Raw genomic sequence first — 27108 nt, forward strand, 5'->3', positions numbered from 1 at the left:
GTCTGTTCACCTTCTTATGCAGATTGGCATGTGGCTGTGAAGAAGGCAGCTGCTGTTTGTAGTGTTTCTGTTCCTCTGGCTTCTCATCAGAGGTCCATGCAAATGTTACTCCCTGTTTGGGAAGTTTAACAAGAAGGTGAGTAAACTCCAAGGTAATTCAAAGTATTTCCAAAAAGGTGGAAGTTACCTTCAAAGCAATGAAATCAGCTCTCCGAATAAATCCTGTAAGCAGAGCCTTTCATTGAGGCTGGCCACAAACTTTGCAACTTCATTCTTTAAAAGCTTTCTAGCATGTCAGTTTAATTCTTCAATGAATCGCTCCTATGCTTATGCCTTGTTGATTCTGGCAAGTTTCACTTAGCTCTGGAAACCTATGTGCTGGCTGTTAAAGCCAGAATGCTGGGTTACTTCTCAGTTAACAACCTCTTTGAATATTTGACTATTTACCTGAGAGCTCCATGGGGGTTCCCCACTTGCCAGTTAAGTCCGAATTGGGCAGGATCATATTTGGTACCCGACCCAACACCACTTTTCGGGGTTTTAACCCTCCCGCCTGCACGCTTGGCAGTTAAAAATCTGTTCATAGTTCTCTTGCCTGAAGGACACTCATGGACCAGTTATGTTTTGCAACAATCCAGCATGGTGCTGACAGCCCACACTTTACCAAATACATTGGGTAGAATCTTACCTGTGTCAGGCGGGTTGGGCAGGAGTGGGCGGGGCGGGCGCAGAGCCGATTGCCGCCCGCGATCAGCTCCGCAGGCCCACCCGCATAATGCTCAGCAGTACCTCTGTGGGCGTGGGGGAGTGGGAGAGTCGGGGCCTGCACTCTTTCACGCATACGTGTGAAAGAGCGTAGCAATCTCTCTGAGGCATCCCCGTGCCTCAGGGTGATTAAGTTCATAATAAAAAATTTTAAATAATAAAGTAAAAAATTATTTAAACATTTCCCCTCAACATGAGCTGGGACACATTGGTGAAGTCAAGAAAGTTGATTTATTTATGTTATACAAGCTTCAGGAAACCTCATCCCACCCGTGGATGAGGTTTCCTGAAAAACGTGAACGTTGCTTGGCCTCTTCGCCTACCTGCCAACCTTGAGATTGGACAGGCGTCATTGCAAACAACTTTAATTGGTTTTTAATGGCCTTAATAGGCAGTTGACAGTTTGGCGGGTGCATATCCACCTCTGGTGTGTGCCTGCTGAACGAAATATTGAAGTGACGCACGATGACGTCAGGCCTGCCCCCGCACACCGATGGCTTTATTCTGCCTATTGATTTCAATTTCACAACTTCGAGACCTGAACTGACCACCTTTATTTTGCTAGGACATGACCATAATCATTACACTGCTATGTTCTTATGGTGGATCTGAAGATTGCACATTTGTTTGATAACAGTTCAAAAGCAAAGTTATTTTGTGTTTTTCTTTTAAATATTGTATTCAAACCAAGTTAGTAATAAATAGTATAATGAAAAATCACTTTACTGCAAATTTGTTCCAGAAAGTAATACGTAAAATACTGTTTTTGACAGTACAATAGAGAGGATTTTTTATGTTTAATTCACTTGTTTCCTCTTTGACTAAACAAGAATTAAGATGTTTTGTTCTCTACCCTGTCTGAAAACATTGGAATGATTGCACCAACATTCAAAACTTCATTTATCCAAATAGCTGATGTATTTATTTACCACACATAAAATGAGCAGAATTAGTTTCTTTTAGCTGCTATATTTAATGTCTTTAAGGCACTGTGACATTTTTATTGTTTACCACTTTGAAAGTGTCCATGTTCTGTAGCTGGAATTTCTGATAAGACATAAAAAGCCAATATAAATGACAGACTGCAGACTTTGAGTCATTAATCAGGGTGCTTGGAATCAAATTCTTTGTTTGGATCTTGTGTGTATAAGCTGTTCCATTTTATCTTGTGTCAGTTCTTGATGGATGACAGTTGTTGCAGTTTGTATAGAATGGGGGGAAAACAGAAATTAGTTTTCCATTTTGAGAGAAAAAAATTGTGTCACAGATTTAACAACCTGGTTACAGGCACCGATACAACTTCAAGAGCAAACTTCAAGGAAGAAAAGAAATAATTCTGGAGCATGCGCTTGATAATTATTTTCACGGTACTGAGTTTTTCTGATACTTGTGCATTGATTACAACATTACTTTTACATTTGGGCAACTGGTGTATTTCACTGTTTTATGCATGATGGTGAGTTCAGTGTATTTCACTTGTGTTAAATTATCACTTGCTGATCCCAGTGTTGCTTGTGGGTTTTAGATCTTTCATTGATGTCCAAGACAACCCCACTGTGTAATTCATAAAGTGGCAACACTGGGGTAATAACACCATTTTGCAACAAGTACTAAAACATTCATAATGGCTGGGCTTAACAGACACAAACGATTGTGAAATCAGCAGCTATAGTTGTTCTGTGCCATTCCCCCACATTCAAGAAGCAAGTGGCAACTCTCTGACAAGCTTGTTAAGCAAGTTCTGCTTGAGATAAATCTTTTTTAAAAATTGAAAATTATAGGAAAAGCATTTCATGCAAGCCATTGGTAAGTTAAAAGATTCCGTAATTGTTTCATATTTAAAATATAAATACTGGTGTTAGAATTTGCATGCATTGAATAATTTGATAGAGAACATTTCTAAAGGTGAAGCTAGATCACTCTCTATTAATACTTGTTCTGGGAATAATCCAAATTTTAGAATTAGGATTGATGAATATCAAAATTATACGTCCATGAGATCTCCATGAGATACTATTGTCCTTATGATAATATGAAGAAATCATCTGTTCACTAGTAACTAGTTTTCCTAATGTCATTAGAAAAAGTGACCGTGAGCTGCACTTTAAGCAAATTGTCAGAACCTCGAAGCTAAATGGTTTTTAGAGAAAAAAAATGACTGTGTTACTCAATACATTAAAAGATGTTCTGTATCCTCTTTCTCCTAGAAGACAGTATATTTCCGGATGTTATATCAATGTGATCCTGGAAGTGATATATTTGTAAACAAGGAAGCATAGGAGCTAGCTTGATTTTTGTTGATGTTGTCAGACATTGAAAGCTTCTTGACTTCTGTGGAGACTCAAAGATGATAAATTGCAGGTTGCTTTTGCAGCTAGCAATCAGGATGATGGTCACTGATCATCAATTTATAAATTCATCCTTAGTAAATTTATAAATTACTAACATTTTCTGAGTAGTATGGGATACCATGAAATAAGACAGTTTACATTTCATTGGTATGACTCTAGTCTGCAAAACCATCAAAATATTGCAAATCAATCTAAAATATTATTTTTCATCAACAACTGCATGTTTCTTTGGTTTTCTATGAGGTTGCACCTATTATTCTTTGTTGCATCACTTTCAGAAGTGTACAGAAATTTTTTTGGCAACAACTTACTCTGTAGGTAATAGGGCATTCTAGAATTTTTGCTTTGTTTATACATCTTTACCCAAGATTGTTATTTCACTAGCAATCCATTTTTAAAGGTGAGCACAATGTGTTTCTTCAGTTTAGAAAGGTGGATTGTTGAAAAACCTACCTTAACACTGATTCCAAAAGTTCAGATCAGGAGAAAGAAAGATTTATCTTTGATTTTGTGTCTCATCATTCATCTTACGAATGTGTAAAAGTTCTTAACACAAACTATTTTTGAAGTGCAATCACTGTTGTTATGTCAGTAAAAACAATTCCAACAGTGAATCAAAAAAATATACTGTAGAGAAGAAAGTTGAAGTGAGAACATGAAATCAATAGCATGTATCTCATCAAACTATGCTTTCACTAAGATAGAAATCAATAAAGTGAAAAATGCCAGAGGACCTAGTGAGGCTTAATTTAACATCAGGAGGAGAATTTTTTGTTTATCATGGTAATCGTTCTGTCACTACTAGAATTGGGATGAATGTGGCGAGCCCATCTGTGAGAGATATTACTCCTCCCTTCCACTCCTTATACTCATTCTGTATTAATCCTCACCTTCACTCAGCTCTTGCCAATGGTTCCAAGTAGCTGTTAGAATGCAATAGAGGCCAGACCCCAGTAAAGCACTTTGAGCAGGCCAAATCATGTGAGGGTAGTCTTTAGCTCTCTTAGCCTTGGTGTCTTAAGGATTTTTCTTCCCTAACATGCGAAGACTTATTGTGGCAGACTGGGCCAACCTAAAGTCCAACGGTATTGAAGGTGGGTCAGGATCTTTGTGGAACCCATAGAGCTCGACAAGATACAGAAGACATTTCAGTCATCCACAGCATCTGATCTTTCTCCAGTCACCTAGACTCATCTTGCTCCTGGCTAAGATAGGTCAGAATGAGAGAGAGGCTCTTGAGGCACAACTGCCTCTACTGTAATCAAATTCACACATTAAATCATGTTGATCATCTTCTACTTACCCACTGGAATCCTACCAAACACTCCAGATGATGAACATGGTCATCTTTGTCTCAAAGGAGGCAACAACTATAATTGGATTGCTTGGTAACTGAAGAGACAGGAGTTGGTCATGGACTCTTCATTTTCGGTTGCTTTATCAATGACCTCCCTCTGATATCGGGTCAGAAATTAGGCTGTTTGTGGCTTATTCCATTGTGTTCACCTCCATTCACAACTCCTCTTATAATGGAGCCTTCAGCAGGAGCTAGAAAACATGCTTCAGTTAAGAAGTAGCATGAGGGTGACATTTGTATGACATAAGTGGCAGAAAATAACTGACTTGAGCAAGGTGACTCATCAGAGATTTTTAGAATTATGAAGGGATTTCATAGTGCAGACTTAGAGAAGTTATGTCCTTCTATGGGGGAGTCCTAAACTAGGGGTTGTTGATATAAAATAATAACTAATAAATCCAATAAGGAATTCAGGAGAAACTTCATTGAGATGTAGAATGCAATACCAAATTGAGCAGATAAGGCAAATGCTATAGATGTATTTCAGGGGAAGCTAAGGAAACGCATGAGGGAAGAAGTCATTAAAGAATATATTGATAAGGAATGATGAACTAGGGTGGGAGAAAGAGGAGGCTCTTGTGAAGTATAGGCTGTTGGGGTGAATGATCTGTTTCTTTACATAAAAGGCCTAACCTCTAAGTGTCTGAGCATTACCCTGACCTGCTGTGACCTGCTCCCATCCAACCCTGACCTGCAGCTTTGACATCACTGCAGTACTGCAGGAGAAATTAGCACCCAAATATAAATGATCATACTGCGGAATCAATGCTGCATACTCCCTATGACTTTAGTGTCTTTCCTATAATGGATGCTTAAGATGCTGGGTGTGTACATACTTAGAATATTTTTAACCTTGTAATCTTTGACTGTATTTATAAAATCTGAAAAGTTGTTGCTATTTTTAATAGCATAATCTGTCAGTCTCTTCTCATACTTTCTCTCTTTGTGTCTCTTATTTCTTTTTTCACTCCCCTCTGAGAGCCTGGCTCTCAATTGTATTATCCATCTGATATCTGTCATATTGCATCCTTCGTTTGCTTTATCTTACTGCCTATCACTGTCATCATCAGGGGTGTTCTCAATTTGCTTATCCTACCTTTCTCCCTCATGGGATTGTACCTTATCTAACCCATCTCTTTAAAGACGGACCATTGTTCTGTTACAGTTTTGCTTGCCAATCTTTGATCCTGGTTTATCTGGGCCAGATCCATTCTCACGCCAAGGAAATTGGCTGTCCCTAATTATTTTTACTTTGGGTTATCCCTTGTCCTTTTCCATTGCCAACTTAAATCTTATGATAATATGATCACTGTTCCCTAAATGTTCCCCCACTGACATTTGATCCATTTGACCCATGTCATTTCCGAGAACCAGAACCAGCAATGCCTCCATCATTGTTGGATCAGAAACATAATGATCTAGAAAATTCCCTTGAATAGACTTCATAACCTCTTTCCCATCTCTGCCATTTACACTGCTAAAATCCCAGTCTATATTAGGACAGTTAAAGCCCCCATTATAACAACTCTATACTTCTTGCACCTCTGTAATTTCCTTGCAAATTTGTTTTTCTATATCTTTCCCATTAGTTGATGACTGATAGAGTACATCCGGCAATGTAATGATACCTCTATTGTTTCTTAGCTCTCACCAAATAGATTCTGTCTTTGACCCTTGAGTGTAGTATTCTCCTTAATCAAAACTGCAGCCCAACTCCTATCTTTCTATCTCTACCTTTCCTGAACACATTGGCCTGGATTTTTGGTCTTGAGATAGGTGCTCAGAGTTGGGGATATTTCCTGGCTCACTGCACCTACCTCAGAAAAAAGTTTCTTGGATGGTGGGATCTTTGTTCCTGGGGTGGAGGGGTAGGTGCAGAATGGAGATGGGCCTACATCCCCTGGACGCAGAACAGAGGTGGCCGTGGGCTGCTGATTGCCACGGCAAGGTGTTTAAAAGGCCCATCTCAGTTCTCTGGGACTTTGTCCCCAGACGTTTTATTGAATATTAAGCACTGCAGGCCTCATAGCCCTCACTGCACTTACATATCAACACAAGCTCCCATCCACCCCCATAGCCCCTTATAGCCCCAAGTCAACTCTGTCATCCCATGTTACCCACCAGTCCTATGGCCCCTTATAACCCCTATGTCAAGTTAATACCAATTCATGACCTCCCCGCCCACCATCCTTTGTGTTGACACCCTCCATACCAACTCACCCAGTGTCCACCAAGGGCAGACCTCAAGTGCCATGTTCTGATGAAATAGAATAAAGTTGCAAATATCTATTACAGACTTCACAATATAAAACAACTCTTATTTATGAAAGCCCATTCAATAAATTTAATCCCCTCAACCACTTAATCCCTTAAAAAAACAAACAGTTGTATTTGTAACCACACATCAAAGACGACTAATGCTTTCATAGCCTCTTTGAGCTGTCGATCAAACTGTGAGCTTTTTTAGCTTTGGTCTTGGAACAAAAATGTAGTTTCCTCTGAAGTCTGTTTCTTACAACAAACTCATCATGCACTCTCCAAGTTTATTACAACTGGCGATGAGGATAAATAGCACTGTCGCAGCACCTCACCTTGCCTTGCCTCGCCTCGCAACTGTGAGTATTCCAATACTTTAAGGGAAGAAAAGAAGAATACTCACCAGCAATGCCTCACTTTGGTAGAATTGACCCGTACAACTCATCCATCGAGGAATGGAGTCAATACATTGAGCGACTAGGGTCCAACTTTGTAGCCAACGTAATAACGGCGGAGGAGAAACAGAAAGCAATTCCCCTAAGTGTCTGCGGGAGCAAAACGTACAACTTAATCCATAGCTGAAAGGCTCTGAATGCGCCAAATTCTAGATCCTTCACCGAGCTATTCAACCTTGTGAAAGGACATTTTCAGCCTAAACCTTCTGTGATCATGCGAAGATTTAATGGAGCATTGTGACTTCGGTGATATTTTAAATGACATGTTGCAAGATCGTTTGGTTTGCAGCATAAACAACGATGCCATTCAGCACCATTTGCTTGCAGAAGTTAAGATCGACCTGAAGCGCGACATGGAGATAGCGCTAGAAATGGAGAGTGATGAGAGGGACTCGCAGGCTTTGCAGACTGTGTAACATGGCACCGTTTTGCAAGGAACCTGCCAACGGGTTTGGCATGAAGCTCAGGGAGGCTACCACGAAGCAGGACACAATCGCTACCACTAGAAAAACAAAAAGGAATGCTGGAAGCAACTCACCAGTAAGCCAGAAGTTGAAGTGTTACCTTTGTGGGGGAAATCATGCACCTGAAGTCTGTAGGTTTAAAGAGCCAGAAATCACTACTGCCACAAAAAAGGGCATCTTGTTAAACAGTGCAGGACTCGATCAAGACTGCCATTCAGACATCAGGTCAAGTTAAATGAAGTGCACAATATAGAAGAGTCAGAATTTACTGAGGCTGACGTTTATTCCCTACACAATCTGAAGGCCAGGAAAACTGAACCAATCACTGTTACACTTCAAATAAATTGAAAACCTCTGTTCATGGAGGTGGACACAGGAGCAGGTGGACACAGTGGTGGGAAAACACATCTTTAAATATCTCAGAGAAGGTACCCAGCCATTGAGTTTAGAGAAAACTGCTGCTGAGTTAAAAACATAAATAGGAGAATCAATACAGGTGAAAGGCATCACTTCTGTACCTGTATCATACAGGCAACAGAAGCTCAGCTGCCAAGAACTGTTGTAACAGGAGAACGACCTAGATTTCTCGGCCATGGAGTTGAAGGAAATCAAATTAAATTGGTCAGAATTTTTCAGGTCAGGACTGAAGGAATTCCAGAGTTGCTGAAAAGATATGACAGAGTATTCCGGAATGAATTGGGGAAAATCAAAGGTTTGCAACTAAAATATATGTGGATCCTGAAGCAACAACCCATTTTTTTACCCAGAAGGAAAAAACAATAAAAACTGGGAAATAGTACTGGTACTGAGTACTGGTCCGAACTGTTTTTGCCTTCTGGGAGGCAAGACCTGTGCCTTACGCTCTGACAGAAAAGGCTGATGCAAAATTATGTTGTTTGGAGAAAGTGGGAATTCTACAGCCAATCCAGTTTTCAGAATGGGCAGCACCCATGGTCCCTGAGCTAAAGCTGGACCAAACCATTCGCACCTGTTATAAATCATAACCTGGATTATAAATTAATGGCAAACAAGACTGTCAAATACCCAATCCCAAAGATTGAAGATATGTATGCTAAACTCGCAGGAGGAAGATCCTATACTAAACTAGATATGAGCCATGTGTATCAGCAGCTCAAGCTCGACAACACATCAAGGAGTTATGTCACCATAAACACACACAAGGGCCTGCACCAGTATACATGCCTACCATTTGGTGTGTCTTTGGCCTGTGCGATTTTCCAAAAAACTATGGAAAGCTTACTACGTGGACTCCCCCGAGTAATGGTGTACCTGGATGATGTCTTAATCACAGGATCCACAGAGCATGTGGCAAACCTGGAAGAGGTTCTGAAGAGATTTTTAGAGGCTGGTACTCTTTTAAAAAAAAAGTGCACCTTCCAAGCAAAGGAAGTTACTTATCTGGGTCGAGTAGATGCTCAAGGGTTGCATCCATTAGAGGAGAAAGTCAGGGCAATCAAGGAAGTGCCCTCTCCTACTAACATCACAGAGGCATGGTAAACTATTACGGTCAGTTTTTGCCTAATATATCTACAGTGTTGCACCTTTACATTTATTATTGAAGAAGAACCACAGATGGTCCTGGAAGGCACAGCAAGAGGAAGCCTTCACTAGCGTTAAGAAGCTTTTACACTCGTCGTGTCTGCTAGTGCACTATGGCCTGTCTAAGAAATTGATACTCATTTGTGATGCATCTCCCTATGGAAAAGGAGCAATATTGTCACACAAGATGGAGGATGGATCTGAAAGACCAATAAGATATGTGTCCAGCCACTGAGAAAGGACACTTGCAAATTGAAAAAGAGGGCTTATCTTTCGTATTTGGAGTAAAGAGGTTCCGTCAATATTTACACGGTCGACACTTCACCATAGTGTCAGATCACAAACCACTGTTAGGATTGTTTAGTGATGATAAGGCAATCCCAATGATAGTCTCTGCTAGAATTCAAAAATGGGCTTTAATTTTGTCGGCATACGAGCACACCATCTGGGTGTGCAAATAGCTAACGCAGATGCTGTCAGTCATATCTCTTTACCCAATAGTATTACACATGTATCAGTATCTCAAGAGCTGGTACTTGTGTTAAATTTCCTGGACCCCTCACCAGTCTGAGTGAGACAGATAAAGAATTGGATGAATTAGGATCCAATTTTAGCAATAGTCCGTGAACAAGTATTACAAGGATGGTCAAATGCACAAGTTCCTTGTACGTAGATCTGATCTGAGTTGTCAAGGTGGTATCTTATGGGGAGAAAGAGGAGTTATCCCTGTGCAAAGAAAAGAACCATTATTAAAAGAATTTCATAGTGCGCATCCTGTTATTTGTGAATATAAATGGGATTAAACAGGTCAGAACAGCACCATACCATCCCTCTTCTAATGGCTTGGCAGAAAGAGCAGCACAAACCTTTAAAACAGGCACGAAGAAACTATCAGAGGGAACATTTGAAACATGAATTTCAAGATTTCCGTTCAGCTATCACACAGCTTTACTGTGGGAGAAACAGTTTTTGTACAAAATTTTGCAGCTGGACTGAGGTGGGTCTCTGGTACAATCAACTCTGAAACTGAGCCTATATCTTATAAGGTAGAAGTGGAAAACAGGATTGTTAGGAAACACATGGATCATCTCAGAAGTTAAGAAACCCTCCAACAACCAGTTAATCCACCTGAAATCGATGTCAAAACTTCAACACTTGAGGTGCCAGATTGACAAAAAAAAAACTTACTGGATGTCTCTGGTGAAATAAATAATTCTGAACTGCCATTGCCTAGGGATGCCCTGAAGTTACAGTTCCTGTGCAAGTCGATCCAATGGAAGAACCTCCAGTTGTAGAGTTGCATCACTCTATCCAAATCCGAAAACCTCCTCAAAGACTGAATTTATAATGGCATGAACTGTATATAATTGTATACAATATGGGTTCAGATGTTTTTTAAGTAAGAGGGTAAAACAAAAGTAAAGGGGGAGGAATGTAAAGATCATAAGTTAACCCATTTCTTACTGTTATGGGGATCATGTGACTGTATTGACCAATCAGCCCTAAGCATGGGGTATCTTAGCACAAGAGCTTTTTAGCCTTGGTCTTGGAACAAGCATGTAGTCTTTGAAGTCTGTTAATAAAGTTCACTGTTTCTTAGAAGAAACCCATCCTGTACACTCCAAGTTTATTACACATATACTCCGTTTTATCTTTCATGAACTGTAAAAATCATATAAGCCTATCATCTTAATCTGCCATCTATTCTGGTGTGTGTATGGGCCCAAACAAATGCATGTGACTGCATGAATGCTGGTGGCATTTTACCTGTCTTTTTTAATCCCAGGAAATGGTTGCAATAAACTTATCCTGTTCTTTGTTTAACCTAAGAAAACCTGCCTTAATGATCCTTTACAATCTCAAAATGAAAATAGTGGGACGCTTACAGAATTGTCGAAGCACATCCTCTCTAATTTCACTAAAAATCCTGTTACGGTCAGACCTGGAGTGGGAGAATATAGGAGTCATTTCACGCCTCTTCATGTGGTCATAACAGAAAGAATATAAATATTATATCAGTTAGGCAGTTGCTCCCAAAGAGTGTTAACCTTTAAAATAGTAGTGTTCTGTTTGGAACATGTCTGCCTTATGGTTGTTATGGACAAGAGAGAGATAGGCAAACTGGACTGATTTCTTCTCACCAACTGTCCATAAACAGAAGGTGTTTTGAATTATTTCTAAAATATATGGTGCTGTATTTTCCCCATCGCTCAATTCGTGTGATCCAATTTACTGACAATCCACAGGAAACTCATGTTATGGTTAACTCAGAAGGTTAGTTTATTTAACATTCAAAAACATAGGGGAGGAATGTCTGCAACTTTACATTCCACTACATGTGCACAGTACGGCGGTGGGGGAATAAGAAAAAAGAGTTCTACAGTACAAGAACCACAGAAATGAATATTAGTTCACGTAATTTTCAGAATTCAATGAGAAATTCTCTCATGTAGGCATTCGCATTCAGCTGGCTGAAGACCAGAGTTGTAGTATTTGCTTTTCATTGGTGCTGACCGCAGAATGAAGTAGGTACACAGAGACTGGGTTGGTTCTGTCGGTGATGGTACAAAATTTTCCAGCAGAGACAGGTTTCCAGGTACAGGCTGTTCTTCTGATGGAAGGGTATGCTTCTTGGTGGTTCACCAGTTGGATGTCAAAATAGCAGACTGAGGACTTATCAGTTCTCAAATACATATAGAGCTTTCAAAATGCTTACTCATGTCATGAGACCTTCTTTCTCCACAATGACTTCAAAAGGAATGTTTATCTAGTGTCTGGAACTAGCTTTGATTTTGGGAATGTAAATGTCGCAGTCATTAGCGGTTGAAAGAGTTACTATCCATTCTGAAGGTCTGGTGTCTTTAGGCCATTGTCTATACTGACCCTCTGACTCCGCTAGCAAGATGGGCTTATCAGATGCAAATGACGTCCCTTTGGTTCACTTTTGAAAAGGACCTGGACAGTCCCAGGTGTGATATGAGTGTGTTAGCAGCTCTGCAAAGGTAACCGGTTTTGATGTGCGAGCTCCTAGCTTTCGTGGCTACAAGGGGCCTGTACAATGAGGGGTGAGATGCCACCAGCTGAGAAAAGCATTCTTTTGTTCTTGTAATGCCTGGGGGTAGCCAGCAGGCAAAATGCTAATACTCTGGTCATGTGGCTTGTAGCAGGCATCATTTTATGGTTCAGAAAGTCATTTTTTTTACATGGCAAAGGAACAGAGTTCTGGATTTCTTTTCATGTCCCAGGAACCCAACATGGTGGTATAGAAAGTCCCAAAACCAAATTTGCCAATGACACAAAGATAGGTGACAAAGTAAGCAGTGTAGATGGAAGTGCAAAATTACAAAGAACTATTGATAAGTGAAGTGGCAAAACTGTGGCAGATGGATTTCAATTTAGGCAAATATGAGATCATTCACTTTGGACCTAGAATGAATAGAACAGGGTACTTTCTAAGTTGTGAAAGGCTAGCAACAGTGGAAATCCAAAGAGACATGAGTGTCCAGGTACATAAATCATTAAAATATCATAAAGTACAGAAAGTAATCAAAAACATTATTGGATTGCTGGCCTTTATAACTAGAGGACAAGAATACAAGAAGGTAGAAAACATGTTTCAGTTATACTAAGCCCTGATTAGACCACACTTGGAGTACTCTGAGTGTTCTGGGCACCACACTTATAGCAAGGATAATTGACTTTGGATGGAGTACAGTGTAGATTAACTAGAGTGATACCTGGACTTAAGGGGTTAAATTATTAGGATTACACAAACTAGGATTGTATCCCCTGGAGGTTAGAGGGTTAAGGGGTCATTTGATGGAATCTTTCAAGATATTATGTGGAGCAGACAGGGTACGTAGGGAGACACTGTTTCTATTGGTTGGGAAGTCTAGGACTAGGGGCATTGTCTAAAAATTCGAGCCAGACCTTTTAGGAAAAAAACTAAGTGTCACTTCTCATGCAAGGCTGATAAACATTTGGAACATTCTTCTGCAAATGGATTGATTGATTGATAGATTTTTGTCAGCCAAAGATATTAAGGGATATGGGGCAAGGGCAGGTATGTGAAATTGTGCCATGGATCCGTCATGATCACATTGAATGGGGGAACAGGCTCCATGGATGAAATGGCCTATCCTGTTCCTATATTAAGAAGGAGACTAATAAATGTATTGTACGTAAGAAACAAAATGAAGGCCTTGTGTAGCTGTTTCTCACTTATCCTATTTCCATTACATTCCATTTACCTTCATATTGATATGAAACCTTTCCTTTCTTCAATATTGTATGTCATGAGCCAGATATAAATAATGAAAAACAAAAATGTAGCCGTGGATTTAAGAAAATGTTTAACCTTAGTAGGTATGAACTATGATGGAAAATGTATGTAAGAACATTTAAATTAGTAATGATTTTGGCTAATTAACTTTGCAATATCTTTTTGTGAAATTAAGCTTGTTTATCTTTCAATAGTTCCAAAGGTCCAAGCCATTGTGTATTCTACATGCTCAGTTTACCCTGAAGAAAATGAGGAAGTAGTGAAACCAGTATTGGGAAAGAAAATAGAAGGAGCCAGAGTACAACCTTACAGGTATATTATATACAAAACATCACTTACATTTGCACAAATAAAATTGCAGCCTTTCAAATATTATGCCAGACCAAAAATAAGAATCTATATTTAAATAGTCATTTGGTAGTACAGAACTTGAGTATTGTTGAAAAAAGAGACATGTCGAAGCTTTTCATCTTGCACTCATCAGGACACTCTGCAAGAATACTAGTATAAGGGGAAAACAACAATTTATACTGTATGAGAAGAGAGTGTTCTTCTCTTCTGATACAGTATAACATGTCTCTTTTTCAGCAATACTCAAACCTATATCTATTTCTGTATGCTTTAAAATCATTACAATCTATAGGGCATTTTTAATTTCCCAACATATTTACTCACTGCTGCAAAGACATACCGAGAATCATTGAAGAAACTGAATATGCAATATAAATTATACAAATAATTATCACTATAATTGCTGTTTTAGACTTCTTGTTGACTGTTTCTTGGTAAGTATCTTGTGAAACATAAAGTCATGTTTGCAAACAGTGCCAGAAAATATTTAAACAGGTCCCATTCCAATTCTCTTCCTATAATGCAAATCACTGCCTGTAGCATGCATATCATTTATATTAAATTGGCACAAGGAATTTTGTGACCCGGCAGTTCAATTAGTGTGGAAAATTGCTCGGCTATGTGCCAACAATCAAAAGCAGGACAAATCTAATGCGGCCAGTTAATTCCTTATCAGCCTATTTCCATCATCAGCAAAGTGATTGAAGTCAATAGTCAAACCTAATCACCAATAACCTGCTCACTGATGGTCAATTTGGGTTTTGCTGGAATCATTTTCTGTATTTACAGACCTTGCTGCAGACTTGATCCAGAATTGGACATAAGCTGAATGCCAGAGTTGAGAGTAACTGTTCTTGACAGGGCAACATTAGGCCAAGCATGGCAGAAAAGGGCTTAGTAAAATTGAGTTTATTAAGATTAAAGACAAAATCTTCCAGCAGTTGTAGTTATATTTGATATTAAGTAATATGTTTGTGGTTCTTAGAGGCCAGTCTTTGCAGCCCAGAAAGAACAGAGTTCTTGAGAGCAGCATTCTGAGCTCAGCCATTTTCAACATCACAAATGGCCTTCTGTCTGTCACAAGATCTGGAAGGGGTCCTTTGCTACAATATTTTGGTGCTATTTGCAACTCCTTTGATTAATGGTGCTGCCCATTCCAGTCTACAGTGGGACCTAGGCTCTCAGTGTGGGCAGGTGGTGCATCCATGCTTCCTCCAAAGATGCCTTTACTCATTGTGGGAAAAACAATGTGTATACCTGGTAGAACTGGTTGCCTGCTCCAAATTTCCTGCTTCCTCCCTCGTATGTTTCAATGAGACCTGATTCTTCTAAACTTCAGAGAATATATGCCTAATTTCCTTAGCCTCTCAAGATCAAGATAGGACAACCCCCTCATCTCAGGGACTAATTTAGTGAACCTTTGTTGTACAGCCTCCAATGCAAGTATATCCTTCCTTAAATAAGGAGACCAAAATTGCACACAGTATTCCTGTTGTGGTCTCACCAAAGCCTTGTACAACTGTGGCAAGACTTATTTATTCTTTTAATCCAATCCCCTTGCAATAAAGGCCATCATGCCATTTGCCTTCCTAATTGCTTGCTGTATCTGTGTGCTAACTTTCTGCATTCCTTGTACAGTACACTCAAGTCTCTTTGAACATCAGCACTTACGAGTTTCACCTTTAAAATAAATTCTCCTTTTCTATTTTCACGACCAAAATGAGTAACTTCAAACCTCCTCATGTTGTTACTCCACCTGCCTTCCTTTTGCTCACTTAACCTTTCTGTATCTCTTTGCAGCCTCTCCATGTCCTCCACACAGCTTACCTTTCAACCTAGCTTTGTATCATCAGCAAACCTAGATACATTACAGTCTGTCTCTTCATCTAAGTCACTAATGGGTGCATCTCCATAGAGAATCTCACGGCTAAAAAATCTTCTTAAAATCTGGTTAGTTTAGGTGGTCAGTGTTTGCAGCAGCTTCATATTGTTGGTTAATGCCAGATAGCATATTTTTCACAGGAGTGGGAATTAGTGCTTACTGGTCTTTATTACAGGTGAATCTCCTCAATTTTCCTGACTTTCTTTTCAGCCAAAGATTTGCCACAAACATGTTATAAGAGCCCAAATGTTATAATTTTTAAAACCAGTTTCAAGCTGTCCTATTTTTGTTTTCCACAGGCTAAGTGCTCCTGTTATTCCTCTATGTTGTCCATCAGAAATAACCTGTGCAGCTGACAACTTCTTCAAGATTGAACCATCAGAACAAGTCAATGGGTGTTTTATTGCAGTATTAACTCGAGAGGTGGGTTCACGTAGATTTTGTTTTTACAAATTTTTGCCTAGTTATCTGAACTATAGTTCCAAATCAAATACTGTCCACCATCTGAACCATAGATAGCAACATGAATTGTTGGAGTGTTTGCATTTTAACGAAACAGATGTTTTTCTCAGATCATCACGTAGCACAGAATTTAAAAATTGAGAATTTAGCAAAATGTTTCAATTTTTCTGGATTAAATTGCATAATATCAAACAGCAGAAACATGGCTTGTGTTGCACAGGTCCTCCAAAGGAGCAATTCACCAAGTGCCAATCCCCTGCCTTTTCCCTGTAACCTTTTCAGGTAATGATCCAATTCCTTTTTGAAAGCTTCAAATGAGCCTCCACCACACCCTTAGGCAGTGCATTCCAAATCCTAACCACTCATTGCATGGAAAAGATTTTTTTCATGTTGCTGTTGCTTCTTTTTGCCAATTATCTTAAATCTGTGTCCTCTGGTTCTTGATCCTTCCACCAATGGGAACAATTTCCCCCTATCTACTCTGTCCAGACACCTCATGTTTTTGAATACCTCTATTAAATTTCCTCTCAATTTTCTCTTCTCTGAGAAGAACAGTCCCAACTTCTCCAATCTTTCTACATAACTGAAGTTCCTCAACCTTGGAACCATGCTTGCAAATCTTTGTGTGCCCTCTCTAATGCATCTAATCACATCCTTCCTAAAGTGTAGTGCCTAGAACTAAACACAATACTCACGTTGAAGACAAACCAGTGTTTTATACAAGTGTAACATAACTTCCTTGCTTTTGAACTCTATGCCCCTATTGATAAAGCCAAGGATATCTTATGCTTTATGAACAGTGCTCTCAACTAGTCCTGGTCCCTTTTCTTTTTTAGAATTGTATCCTGTACGTTATATTGTCTCATTGCATTCTTCCACCAAAATGAATCACTTCACATTTTTTTGCATTAAATTGCATCTGTCACTTGTCTACACATTCTACCAACTTCTTTTGAAGTTCTACCTTATCTTCCTCACAGTTCACAATGCTTCCAAGTTTTGTATCATCCACAAATTTTGAAATTATGCCTTGTACACCAAGGTTTCAGTTATTAATATATATCAGAAGGAGTAGGGATCCTAACACCGATCCCTGGTGATCTGCACTATAATCTTCCTCCAGTCTGAAAAACAACTGTTTGCCAATATCGTTAGGGCAACATTTTCCCCCTGTGGGGGGGCAAGTGTGGGAATGGCCAAGGGTGGGCAGCCTTCTGATCGGTGCCCCCGGTTGGGGAGGTGCTGCCATTTGGCGCGGATGGGCCAATTAAGGCCCGCCCCGTGTGACGTCTGCAAGAAAGCGCTATGCGCTCTCTGTGCGGGCGGGGGGATTCCCTCAGCTGGAAGTGCGTTTTTTCGTGTATGCGCGTGAAAGAGCGCACAGATCTCCCTGAGGCAATGTGCTGCCTCAAGGAGATCATCTCCGATTTGAAACTTTTAATAAAAGTATGTAAAGAATTTCCCTGCTATGCCCCTCACGTGGCACTGTCATGAGTTGGGACATGTCTATAACTTTTATTGGAACCTTTAAAAAAATTTAAGTACCTTCATGAAACCGCATCCCGCCTGTAGATGAGGTTTTATGCTTTAATGTTGGATGGGCAGGTCCATCAATCAGGTTAATTACATTTTTAATGGCCTGAATAGGTTGTTGACAGTTTGGCGGGCGCACAGCCGACTCGGCTGTGCACCCACCGAACTGAAAATCTAAATGACGCGGTGTGATGTCGGGGCGCATGCCCGATGTATCCCCGTGTCATTTTAAATGTCAATGAGCGGGCCCCGCCCCCTCTCGCCAACCGGGAGATGTTGCTCTTAGTTTCCTGTTACTCCAGCAAGTTTGAATCCATGTTGCTATCATCCCTTTTATTTCACAAGCACTAAATTTGCTTACAAGTCTGTTGTGCAGCACTTTTACGAACGTACAAAATAGGAGCAGAAGTAGGCTATTCGGCCCCTCAAGCCTGCTCCACCATTCAATAAGATCATGGCTGATCTGTCTGTTTCGTGTTCTACATTCCCATCTTCCCATCTAGCATTAGATTCTTATTAGGCAAGGGAGTTAATCTACCTCTGCTTTAAAAATATTCAGTGAACCCGCTTCCAGTGCCTTCTGAGGCAGAGATTTCTAAAGTCACACAACCCTCTGTCAGAAAAAAATTCTCCTCATTTCTGTTCAATAAAGGTGGACCCTAATTTTAAAACCATGTCCCCTAGTTCTGGATTCGCCCACAAGAGGAAACACCCTTTTCCATGTCCACCTTGTCAAGACTATTCAGGATCTTATATACTTCAATCAAGTCACCTCTTACTCTTCTAAACTCCAGTGGAAACAAGCCCGGTCTGTCCAACCTTTCCTCATAAAACAACTCACTCATTCCAGGTATCAATCTAGTAAACCCTTCCGAACCGCCTCCAACATCCTTAAATAAGGAGACCAAAACTGCACACTGTATTTGAGATGCAGTCTCACCAATGCCCTGTATAACTGAAGCATAACATCCTTACTACTATAATAAAAGCAAAATCCTGTGGATGCTGGAAATTCAAGACAAAAATAAAAATACCTGGAAAAACTCAACAGGTCTGACAGCATCTGCGGAGAGGAACACAGTTAACGTTTCAAGTCCATATAACTCTTCAACAGAAGTAAGGAAAAATAGAAAAGAGGTGAAATATAAGCTGGTTTAAGGGGGCTGGGTGGGGGGGCGGTGGGGGACAGGTAGAGCTGGATAGAGGCCAGTGATAGATGGAGATAGTCAAAAGATGTCATAGACAAAAGGACAAAGAGTGTTGAAGGTGGTGATATTATCTAAGGAATATGCTAATAGATATGACATTAAGGGTAGAAAGCAGGACGAACAAGGTACAGATAGCCCTAGGAGGGTGGGGTGGGGTGGGGGGAAGGGATCCAAATAGGCTAAAAGGTAGAGATGAAAACAATGGATGGAAATATATTTAAAAATAATGGAAATAGGTGGGAAAAGAAAAATCTATATAAATTATTGGAAAAAAGGGGGATCGGAAAGGGGGTGGGGATGGAGGAGAGAGTTCATGATCTAAAATTGTTGAAATCAATATTCAGTCTGGAAGGCTGTAAAGTGCCTAGTCGGAAGACGAGGTGCTGTTCCTCCAGTTTGTGTTGAGCTTCACTGAAACAATGCAGCAGGCCAAGGATGGACATGTGGGCATGAGAGCAGGGTGGAGTGTTGAAATGGCAAGCGACAGGGAGGTCTGGGTCATGCTTGCGGACAGACCGAAGGTGTTCCGTTTGGTCGCTCCAATGTAGAGGAAACTGCATTGGGAGCAGTGAATGCAGTAGACTAAATTGAGGGAAGTGCAAGTGAAATGCTGCTTCACTTGAAAGGAGTGTTTGGGCCCTTGGACAGTGAGGAAAGGGGAAGTAAAGGGGCAGGTATTGCACCTTCTGCGGTTGCATGGGAAGATGCCATGGGAGGGGGTTGAGGTGTAGGGGGTGATGAAGGAGTGGACCAGGGTGTCACGGAGGGAATGATCCCTGCGGAATGCCGCCGGGGGTGGGGGGTGAAGGGAAGATGTGTTTGGTGCTGGCATCATGCTGGAGTTGGCGGAAATGGCGGGGGATGATCCTTTGAATGCAAAGGCTGGTGGGGTGATAAGTGAGGACAAGGGGGATATCATAGTTCTGGGAGGGAGAGGAAAGTGTGAGGGCGGATGTGCGGGAAATGGGCAGGACACGGTTGAGGGCCCTGTCAGCCACCATGGGTGGAAAACATCGGTTAAGGAAGAAGGAAGACATTACTTCTATATTCAATTCCTCTTGTAATAAAGGATAGTATTCCATTTGCCTTCTAGATGCCATGCTGTACCTGAATACTAACTTTTTGTGACTCATGCATGAGAACACCTAGATCCCTCTGCACCTCAGAATACTAGTCATTCTGCGTTTAAGTAATACTGTGCTTTTTTATTCTTCCTGCCAAAGCAAATAACTTCCCACATTATATTCCATTCGCTAGATTTTTGTCCACTCAACTTATCTATATCCATTTGCAACCTCTTTATGTCTTCTTCACAATATACTTTCCTACCTATCTTGTGTCATCTTCAAATTTAGCTACCATGCCTTTGTTCCCCTCATCTAAGTCATTGATGTGAGTTATAAAAAGTTGAGACCCCAACATAGACCCCTGCAGAACTTCACTAGTCACATCCTGCCAATCAGCAAAGACACATTTATGCGTACAGTAAGTCTACAGGCTCCCCTTTATCCAAAGCACATGTTACTCCTTCAAAGAACTTTGATAAATTGGCTAAACGTGATTTCCCTTTCACAAAATCGTGCTGACTGTTCCTGATTACCTTGAGTTTTTCTAAGTGTCCAGGTATAACCTCTTTAATGATCGACTCTAGCATCTCCCCCATGACAGGCATCAAGCTAACTGGCTTATAGTTTCCTGTTATCTGCCTCCTTCCTTTCTTGAATAGAGGGGTTATATTTGCTACTTTTCAGTCTGATAGAACCTTTCCAGAATCTAGGGAATTTTGGAAAATAAACACCAATGCAGCTACTACCTCATTAACCACCACTTTTAAGGATGAATTCCATCTGGACCTGAGGGCTTGTCAGCCCGCAGCTCCATCAGTTTGCTCAATACTGCTTCCCTAGTGATTGTAATTTCACCCAATTCCTCTCCCCTCCATCTCCTGATTAACAGCTATTACTAGAATGTTTTTTGTATCTTCTATAGTGAAGACCAAAGCAAAATATTTGTTCATTTCATCCACCATTTTCTTATTATCTACTATTAACTCCCCATTCTCACTTTCTAGAGAACCAACACTCACTATACCTACTCTTTTCCTGTTTAAATACCTGTAGAAATTGTTGCTATCCGCTTTTACATTTTTAGCTAGCTCCCTCTCATTCTCTAATTTCTTTCTCCTGATTAACCTTTTAGTTATTCTCTGCTGTTCTTTATATTCTGACCAATCATCTGACCTGCCATTCATCTTTGCAAAATTGTATGCTTTTTCCTTAAGCTTGATGCTTTCCCTAAATTCTTTAGTTAACCACGGATGGTGGGCCCTCCCTTTAGAATTTTTCTTTATAGTAGGAATATACTTATTCTGAGTATTCTCAATAATCCCCCTAAATGTCTGCCACTGCTTCTCTATTGGTCCATCACCTAGTCTAGAACCCTGGTTAACTTCAGCTAGCTCAGCTTTCATCCACACATAGTTGCCCTTATTTAAGTTTAAAATACTAGTCTTAGACCAACTCTTCTTCCTTTCATAAGATTCAATCATATTGTGGTCGATGCTACCTAGGGGTGCCTTTACCCTGAAGCCATCAATTAATCCTGTCATATTACACAATACCGCATCTAATGTAACCTGCTCTCTGGTTGGTTCCAGAACATGCTGCTCAAAGAAACTATCTCAAAAGCATTCTAAGAACTCCTGATCCAGGCTACCATGGCTTATCTGATTTTTCCAATTTATATGCAGATTATAGTCACCCATGATTATTGCCATCTCTTTATCACAAACACCCAATATTTCTTCTTGTATACTTTTTCCTACATTGTGGTTACTGTTAGGCGGCCTGTAGACCACTCCCACTAGTGTCTTCTTTCCCCTCCTATTCCTCATCTCTACCAAACTGATTCTACATCCTGATCTCCTGAACCAAGGTCATGTCTGTCTATTGCACAGATGCCACCCTTGATTAGCAGTGCTACCTCTCCACCTTTGCCTAGCTTCCTATTCTTCTTGAAGGTCACATACCCCTCAATATTTAGGATCCATTCCTTGTCATCCTGCAGTGATCAGATGGCTATCAGATCATATTTATTTACTTCAATGTGCGCTATCAATTGGTTTACTTTGTTATGAATGCTATGTGCATTAAGATACAGAACCTTTAGTTGTGTCTTTTTGTTATCATTGTGAAATCTAGCCTTGATTCTTTTTGCATTCTTAGGTTTTTTCTCTCTGGCCCTTTCTGACATTCTCCGACCCTCATTTCCAATATTACTATTTTCCTCTTTTACCTTGTCTCTGCTCTCTGTGTGGGAGTCCCATTGGTGGTGGGGATAGTTGGGTGGAGGAGGGGGTTAGTGTCCCATGGGGTGTGGCAGTCAAGATGTAGGGAGAGTCCCCTGGGGTTCAGGGGTGGGGCTGCAGGGTAAGACCTGTGGGAGAGGTTGGAACAATCCGAAGTTTGCCATTCGAGTTGCATTTTTGGACGAATCCCAGTGTACACACACACACACACACACACACACACACACACACACACACACACACACACACACACACACACACACACACACACGTATTTTCCAACACAGTGTGAGGAGTACAAATTTTCTTCCTAAAGTGTGGGAACTGCCAGAACTGACCGCAATACTCAAGTTGTGGCCAAACCAGTGTTTTATACAGGCTTAACATAACTTACTGCTCTTGTACTCTAAGACCCTATTGATAAAGCCCAGGATGCCATATGCTTTATTAACCACTCTCTCAACGTGTCCTGCCACCTTTAATGATTTATGCACATCTACAACCAGGTCTCTTTAAAATTATACTCTTTATTTTACTTTATGTTATAAAAATATTGATTTTATAATCATACTTGTGTCTGTTTAACCTGAGTTCTTGAGGTTACAAAGGGGTTGACGAAGGTAGTGCAGTAGATAAATTGCCACATAGCAGACTTGGTTAGAAAATAGAAACACATGGTATTAACTGTGATAACATGGGCACATGATTGGCTAAGGGATAGAAAGCAGAGAGCAGTGGTTTTTCTTTCTTTGACTGGAGACAACTGTGTAGTGAGGTTCTCAGTGGTCAGTATTAGTACCATTGCTTTTCTTGTTATATATAAATAACCTGGATTTGAGTATAGTGAGTACAGTTTCAAAGTTTGCAGAATGGTACAAAACTTGGCAAATTAGTAAATAATAAGCAGGATAGCAGCAGACTTCAGGAGGACATAGTCAAACTGGTCAAATGTGTAGGAACTTGCTAGATGAAAATTAATGCAAAGAAATCTTTTTCATTCATGGGAAGTGGGCATCACTGGCAAGATGAATATTTATTGCCTACAAGAAGGTGGTGGTGAGCCATCATCCAGAACCACTGTCCTTGTGGTATAGGTACTCCCTTGTGCCTGTTGCCTTTGTTCTTTTAGGCAGTAGACTGCTGGTTTGGAAGTTGTTGTCAAAGGAGACTTGGCAAATTGCTGCACTGCATCTTGTAGATGGTAGACACCACAACCATGGTGTGCCAGTGGTGGAGAGAGTGTATAGGTGGTGAATAGGGTGCCAAACAGCAGGCTGCTTTGGTCTGAATGGTGTTGAGCTTCTTGAGGTGTTGTTGGAATTACATCCAGGAGCATTCCATTGCATTCAGACTTGTGTCTTATAGATGGTGGAAAGGCTTTGAGGAGTCAGGAGGTGAGTTACTCTTCACAGAATATCCAGCTTCTGACCTGCTGGGTAGCCAGTGTGTGAGGTAACTGGTCCAGTTAAGTTTCTGGTCAATGGCTGGAAATTCCTGATCAAGTCTGAAATGATACACTTTGGGAAAAACGACATGGAGACATGGTACAATGACTCTATTTTAAGGGTGAGTGGCCTGGGGGTAGATAATCACAAATCTTTAAAGGTGGGAGTGCAAATTGATAAGGCAGTTAGGAAAGCCTATGGAAGACTTGTAAATAGGGACATTGAGTACAAAAACAAGAAAGTGATAGTAAACCTTTACTCCATTGACACCTAACCAGTTATTTGTACTGTATCCAATTCTGAGCATAATACTTTAGGAAGGATGCCAAGACCTTGGAGAGGGTACTGAGGTGATACCAAAGATGAGGGACTTGAGTTATGTGGTCAGATTGGAGCACTGGGATCATTCTCTTTGGAGAAAAAAAGTTAAGGGATACCTAACAGAGATATTTAAAATTGAAAAGATTTGATAGAGCAAGTGAGTTATCAGAAATCATAAACGGTTATCAGAAATCATAGATTTTAAATAATTAGCAAAATAATTAGAAGAAAATAAAGAGAATTTTTTTCTCTCATTGTTTTGTTATGATCTGAAACTGCCTACCTGAAAGGAAGGTGGGAACAGATTCCATACGAACATATGAATTAGGAGTAAGATTAGGCCACTCGGCCCCTCGAGCCTGCTCCACCATTCAATATGATCATGGCTGATCTGATTGTAACCTCAACTCCACATTCCCACCTACCGCCAATAATCTTTCACCCCCTTGCTTATCAATAATCTATCTACCTCTGCCTTAAAAATATTTAAAGACACTGCTTCCACTGCCTTTTGAGGGTGAGAATTCCAAGGACTCATGATGCTCTGAGAGAAAAAAATCTCTCCTTATCTCTGTCTTAAATGAGCAATTCCTTATTTTAAACTGTGACTCCTAGTTTTATATTCTGCAACAAGAGGAAACAGCCTCTCCACATCCAGCCTGTCAAGACCCCTCAGGACCTTATTTGTTTCAATCAAGTCGCCTCTTACTCTTCCAAACTCCAGCAGATACCAGTCTAGCCTGTCCAACCTTTCCTCATAAAACAACCTGCCCATTCCAGGTATTTGTCTAATAAATGTTCTCCGAACTGCTTCCAACGCATTTACATCCTTCCATGGGCTGGATTTTATGGGGTGATGGGGTATCTGGCTAAAAGGTCAGGGGGGGGCCAACCTAGCAGAAGAGGGCAGCCATTTAATGCCCAGTCAGAGGCCGGCAGCTTTTCAGTACTAGTAGTGCAACCAGAAGCAGCGGCCACTGCTGGCACTACACTCAGGCAATGAAGAGGCAAGCTACGCTGGATTGCAGCTTGGGAAGTGTTTTACAGGGGGGTCTTGCTCAGGCAAGTGGTGGAGCAGTGTTTGTGAGGCCCTGAGAGAAAGGGAACTCAGGGACTAACACCTTCAGCGGTGCCCCTAGATGGGCCCAGAGGATGGGTTAAGGAGGAGCCCCTCCCTCTCTCCTGCCTGCCACCAGCCCACTCAGGGTAACCTGACATGCTGGGTGCTTGGCATGGGCCTCACCCACTGGTGGCTAAGTCCAGGCAGCAGTGGCATGAGGCCCTTAAATAGTTATTTGTCTGTTGAAGGGCCTCAGTTGGCCCACTGGTGGGCAGGCTGTCTGATGCCACCTCTGCTGATGGTAAAATTACGATTGGGCAGCAGTGAGGTGGAGGGTAGACTGTCCATTTTGCCTGCCCCACCTGCTTTCAAATCCAATGGCGGAGGACTGTAAAATCCAATCCCACAAAGCTTTCAACAGGCAATTTAACTTGATGAACTAATCTGCAGAATTGTGGGAGTGTGGCACTAAACTTAATAGCTCTTTCAAGGTGCTGACACAAGTAGATGTGCTGAAAGGCCCCTTCTGTGCTGTAAGATAATATAATTCTGTGACTATACATATCAGAAGGACCCAGATGTTCATTTTTGCTTATCCAATCTTAGTTAAAACAGTTTTAGGATGCTGCAATCAACCTCAGCATCTCTGAAAAACAGCCAGGTTTGCCTCGGAAAAGCAATCGGTCATTCAGCCCTTGAGCCTTTTCCGTCATGTTATTAGGCCCTGACTGATATGTACCGCAACTTCAGTTACCCCCCTGCACCCATTACACTTGGTGCTCTTCCCTAACAAAAGTCTATTGATCTCAGTCTTGACAATATCAATTGATCCACATTCATAGCCTTTTTGGGGGAGAAAGTTCCACATTTCCTCTACCGTTTGTGTGAAAATGTCCTCACTGATTTCACTGCTAAAAGGCCCAACTTTAATTTTAAAACCATGCTCCTCCAGAGGAAGGAGTTTATTTTTATCAGCTATTTGAATTGCTCTTATCATTCTAATTTTACTATTGAAGTGCAGGTGATGAACTCCAATATAATAACTCCCATATTTTATATTTCCACCATCTACATTCGAGTGAAGTTTATGCAATCTGACCTGGTCAGTTAACACCTTAAATCCTACTGTTTATCTGGTGGATCTCTGCCACACTGCCTCCAAGGTCAATATGTCCACTCTACATTGGGAAGCCCAACACAGCCTGGGTAATCGCTTTGTGGAGCTTCTCCATTCAGTCCACAAGCATGCCCCTGAGCTTCCTGTCGCCTATCATTTCAAATCTCTACCTTGCTTCCACTCTGACCTTTTGTCCTTGGCCTGCTACAGTGTTTTGATGAAGTTCGATTGAAGCTTGGTTCGGTTTTACTATGTTTCTTTCAGTTCCTTTACTTTGCGTTTGGGGTGGCTGTTATCCAACCATTCACACCTCATTTAGACGCATCTTTTGTTTTTTTCACTGGTCCCATTACCACCCTCTTTGTCTTTAAACTTTTTGACATTTGATCTGTCCTGCCTGTCACAGGCCTTTCCTTTAATTCGTCTTCCCACCACCCCCATTCACTTGGCTGAAACCTATTGGATCTCAAACTTTTCTCAGTTCTTGTGCATGGTGACAGAATTGAAATGCTAGTTCTGTTTCTCTCTTCATGGTTGCTGCATGACCTACTGAGCGTTCCAGCATATTCTGTTTTTATTTTACATCCTTTCTGAGGTTTGGTGCACAAACCTATGTTACTCCAGATTACTCCAGTGATTGCTCTTGTACAATCTCTGTGGAACTCAGTGTAGGACAGAATAGAAGTCAGCTATGATGTCAAAAAGGGTTTTCTCTCTCATTTTAATCAGATACTGAAGGTGCAAATGTCTTCACTTTTTGCCTTCCACTGAAACAGTTAGAAGTTCTAATGAACTTAAGTTAATTCTGCCCAAGCAAGATTCACTTTCAATAATCCTTTTATGCGGACATTATGTTCATGAGAAAAGCCAATTAAGCAGTTTTGAGGAAAATAAAGTGGATTAATAGTATGCTTCAAGGTTATAAAACAGAT

General features: G+C 40.7%; 1 protein-coding gene across 1 annotated transcript in view; it reads left to right on the plus strand.

The window, feature by feature from the left end:
* Positions 1–27108, plus strand: part of LOC121275380 (putative methyltransferase NSUN7) — a 156981-nt gene that overhangs the window by 83271 nt on the left and 46602 nt on the right. Inside the window, exons 9-10 of the mRNA XM_041182918.1 lie at positions 13685–13802; positions 16023–16146. Coding sequence (XP_041038852.1) covers positions 13685–13802; positions 16023–16146 — 242 coding nt within the window. The remainder of the gene's footprint in view (positions 1–13684; positions 13803–16022; positions 16147–27108) is intronic.

The sequence above is a fragment of the Carcharodon carcharias genome, chromosome 1 (genome assembly GCF_017639515.1).
Source record: "Carcharodon carcharias isolate sCarCar2 chromosome 1, sCarCar2.pri, whole genome shotgun sequence".
NCBI lineage: Eukaryota > Metazoa > Chordata > Chondrichthyes > Lamniformes > Lamnidae > Carcharodon > Carcharodon carcharias.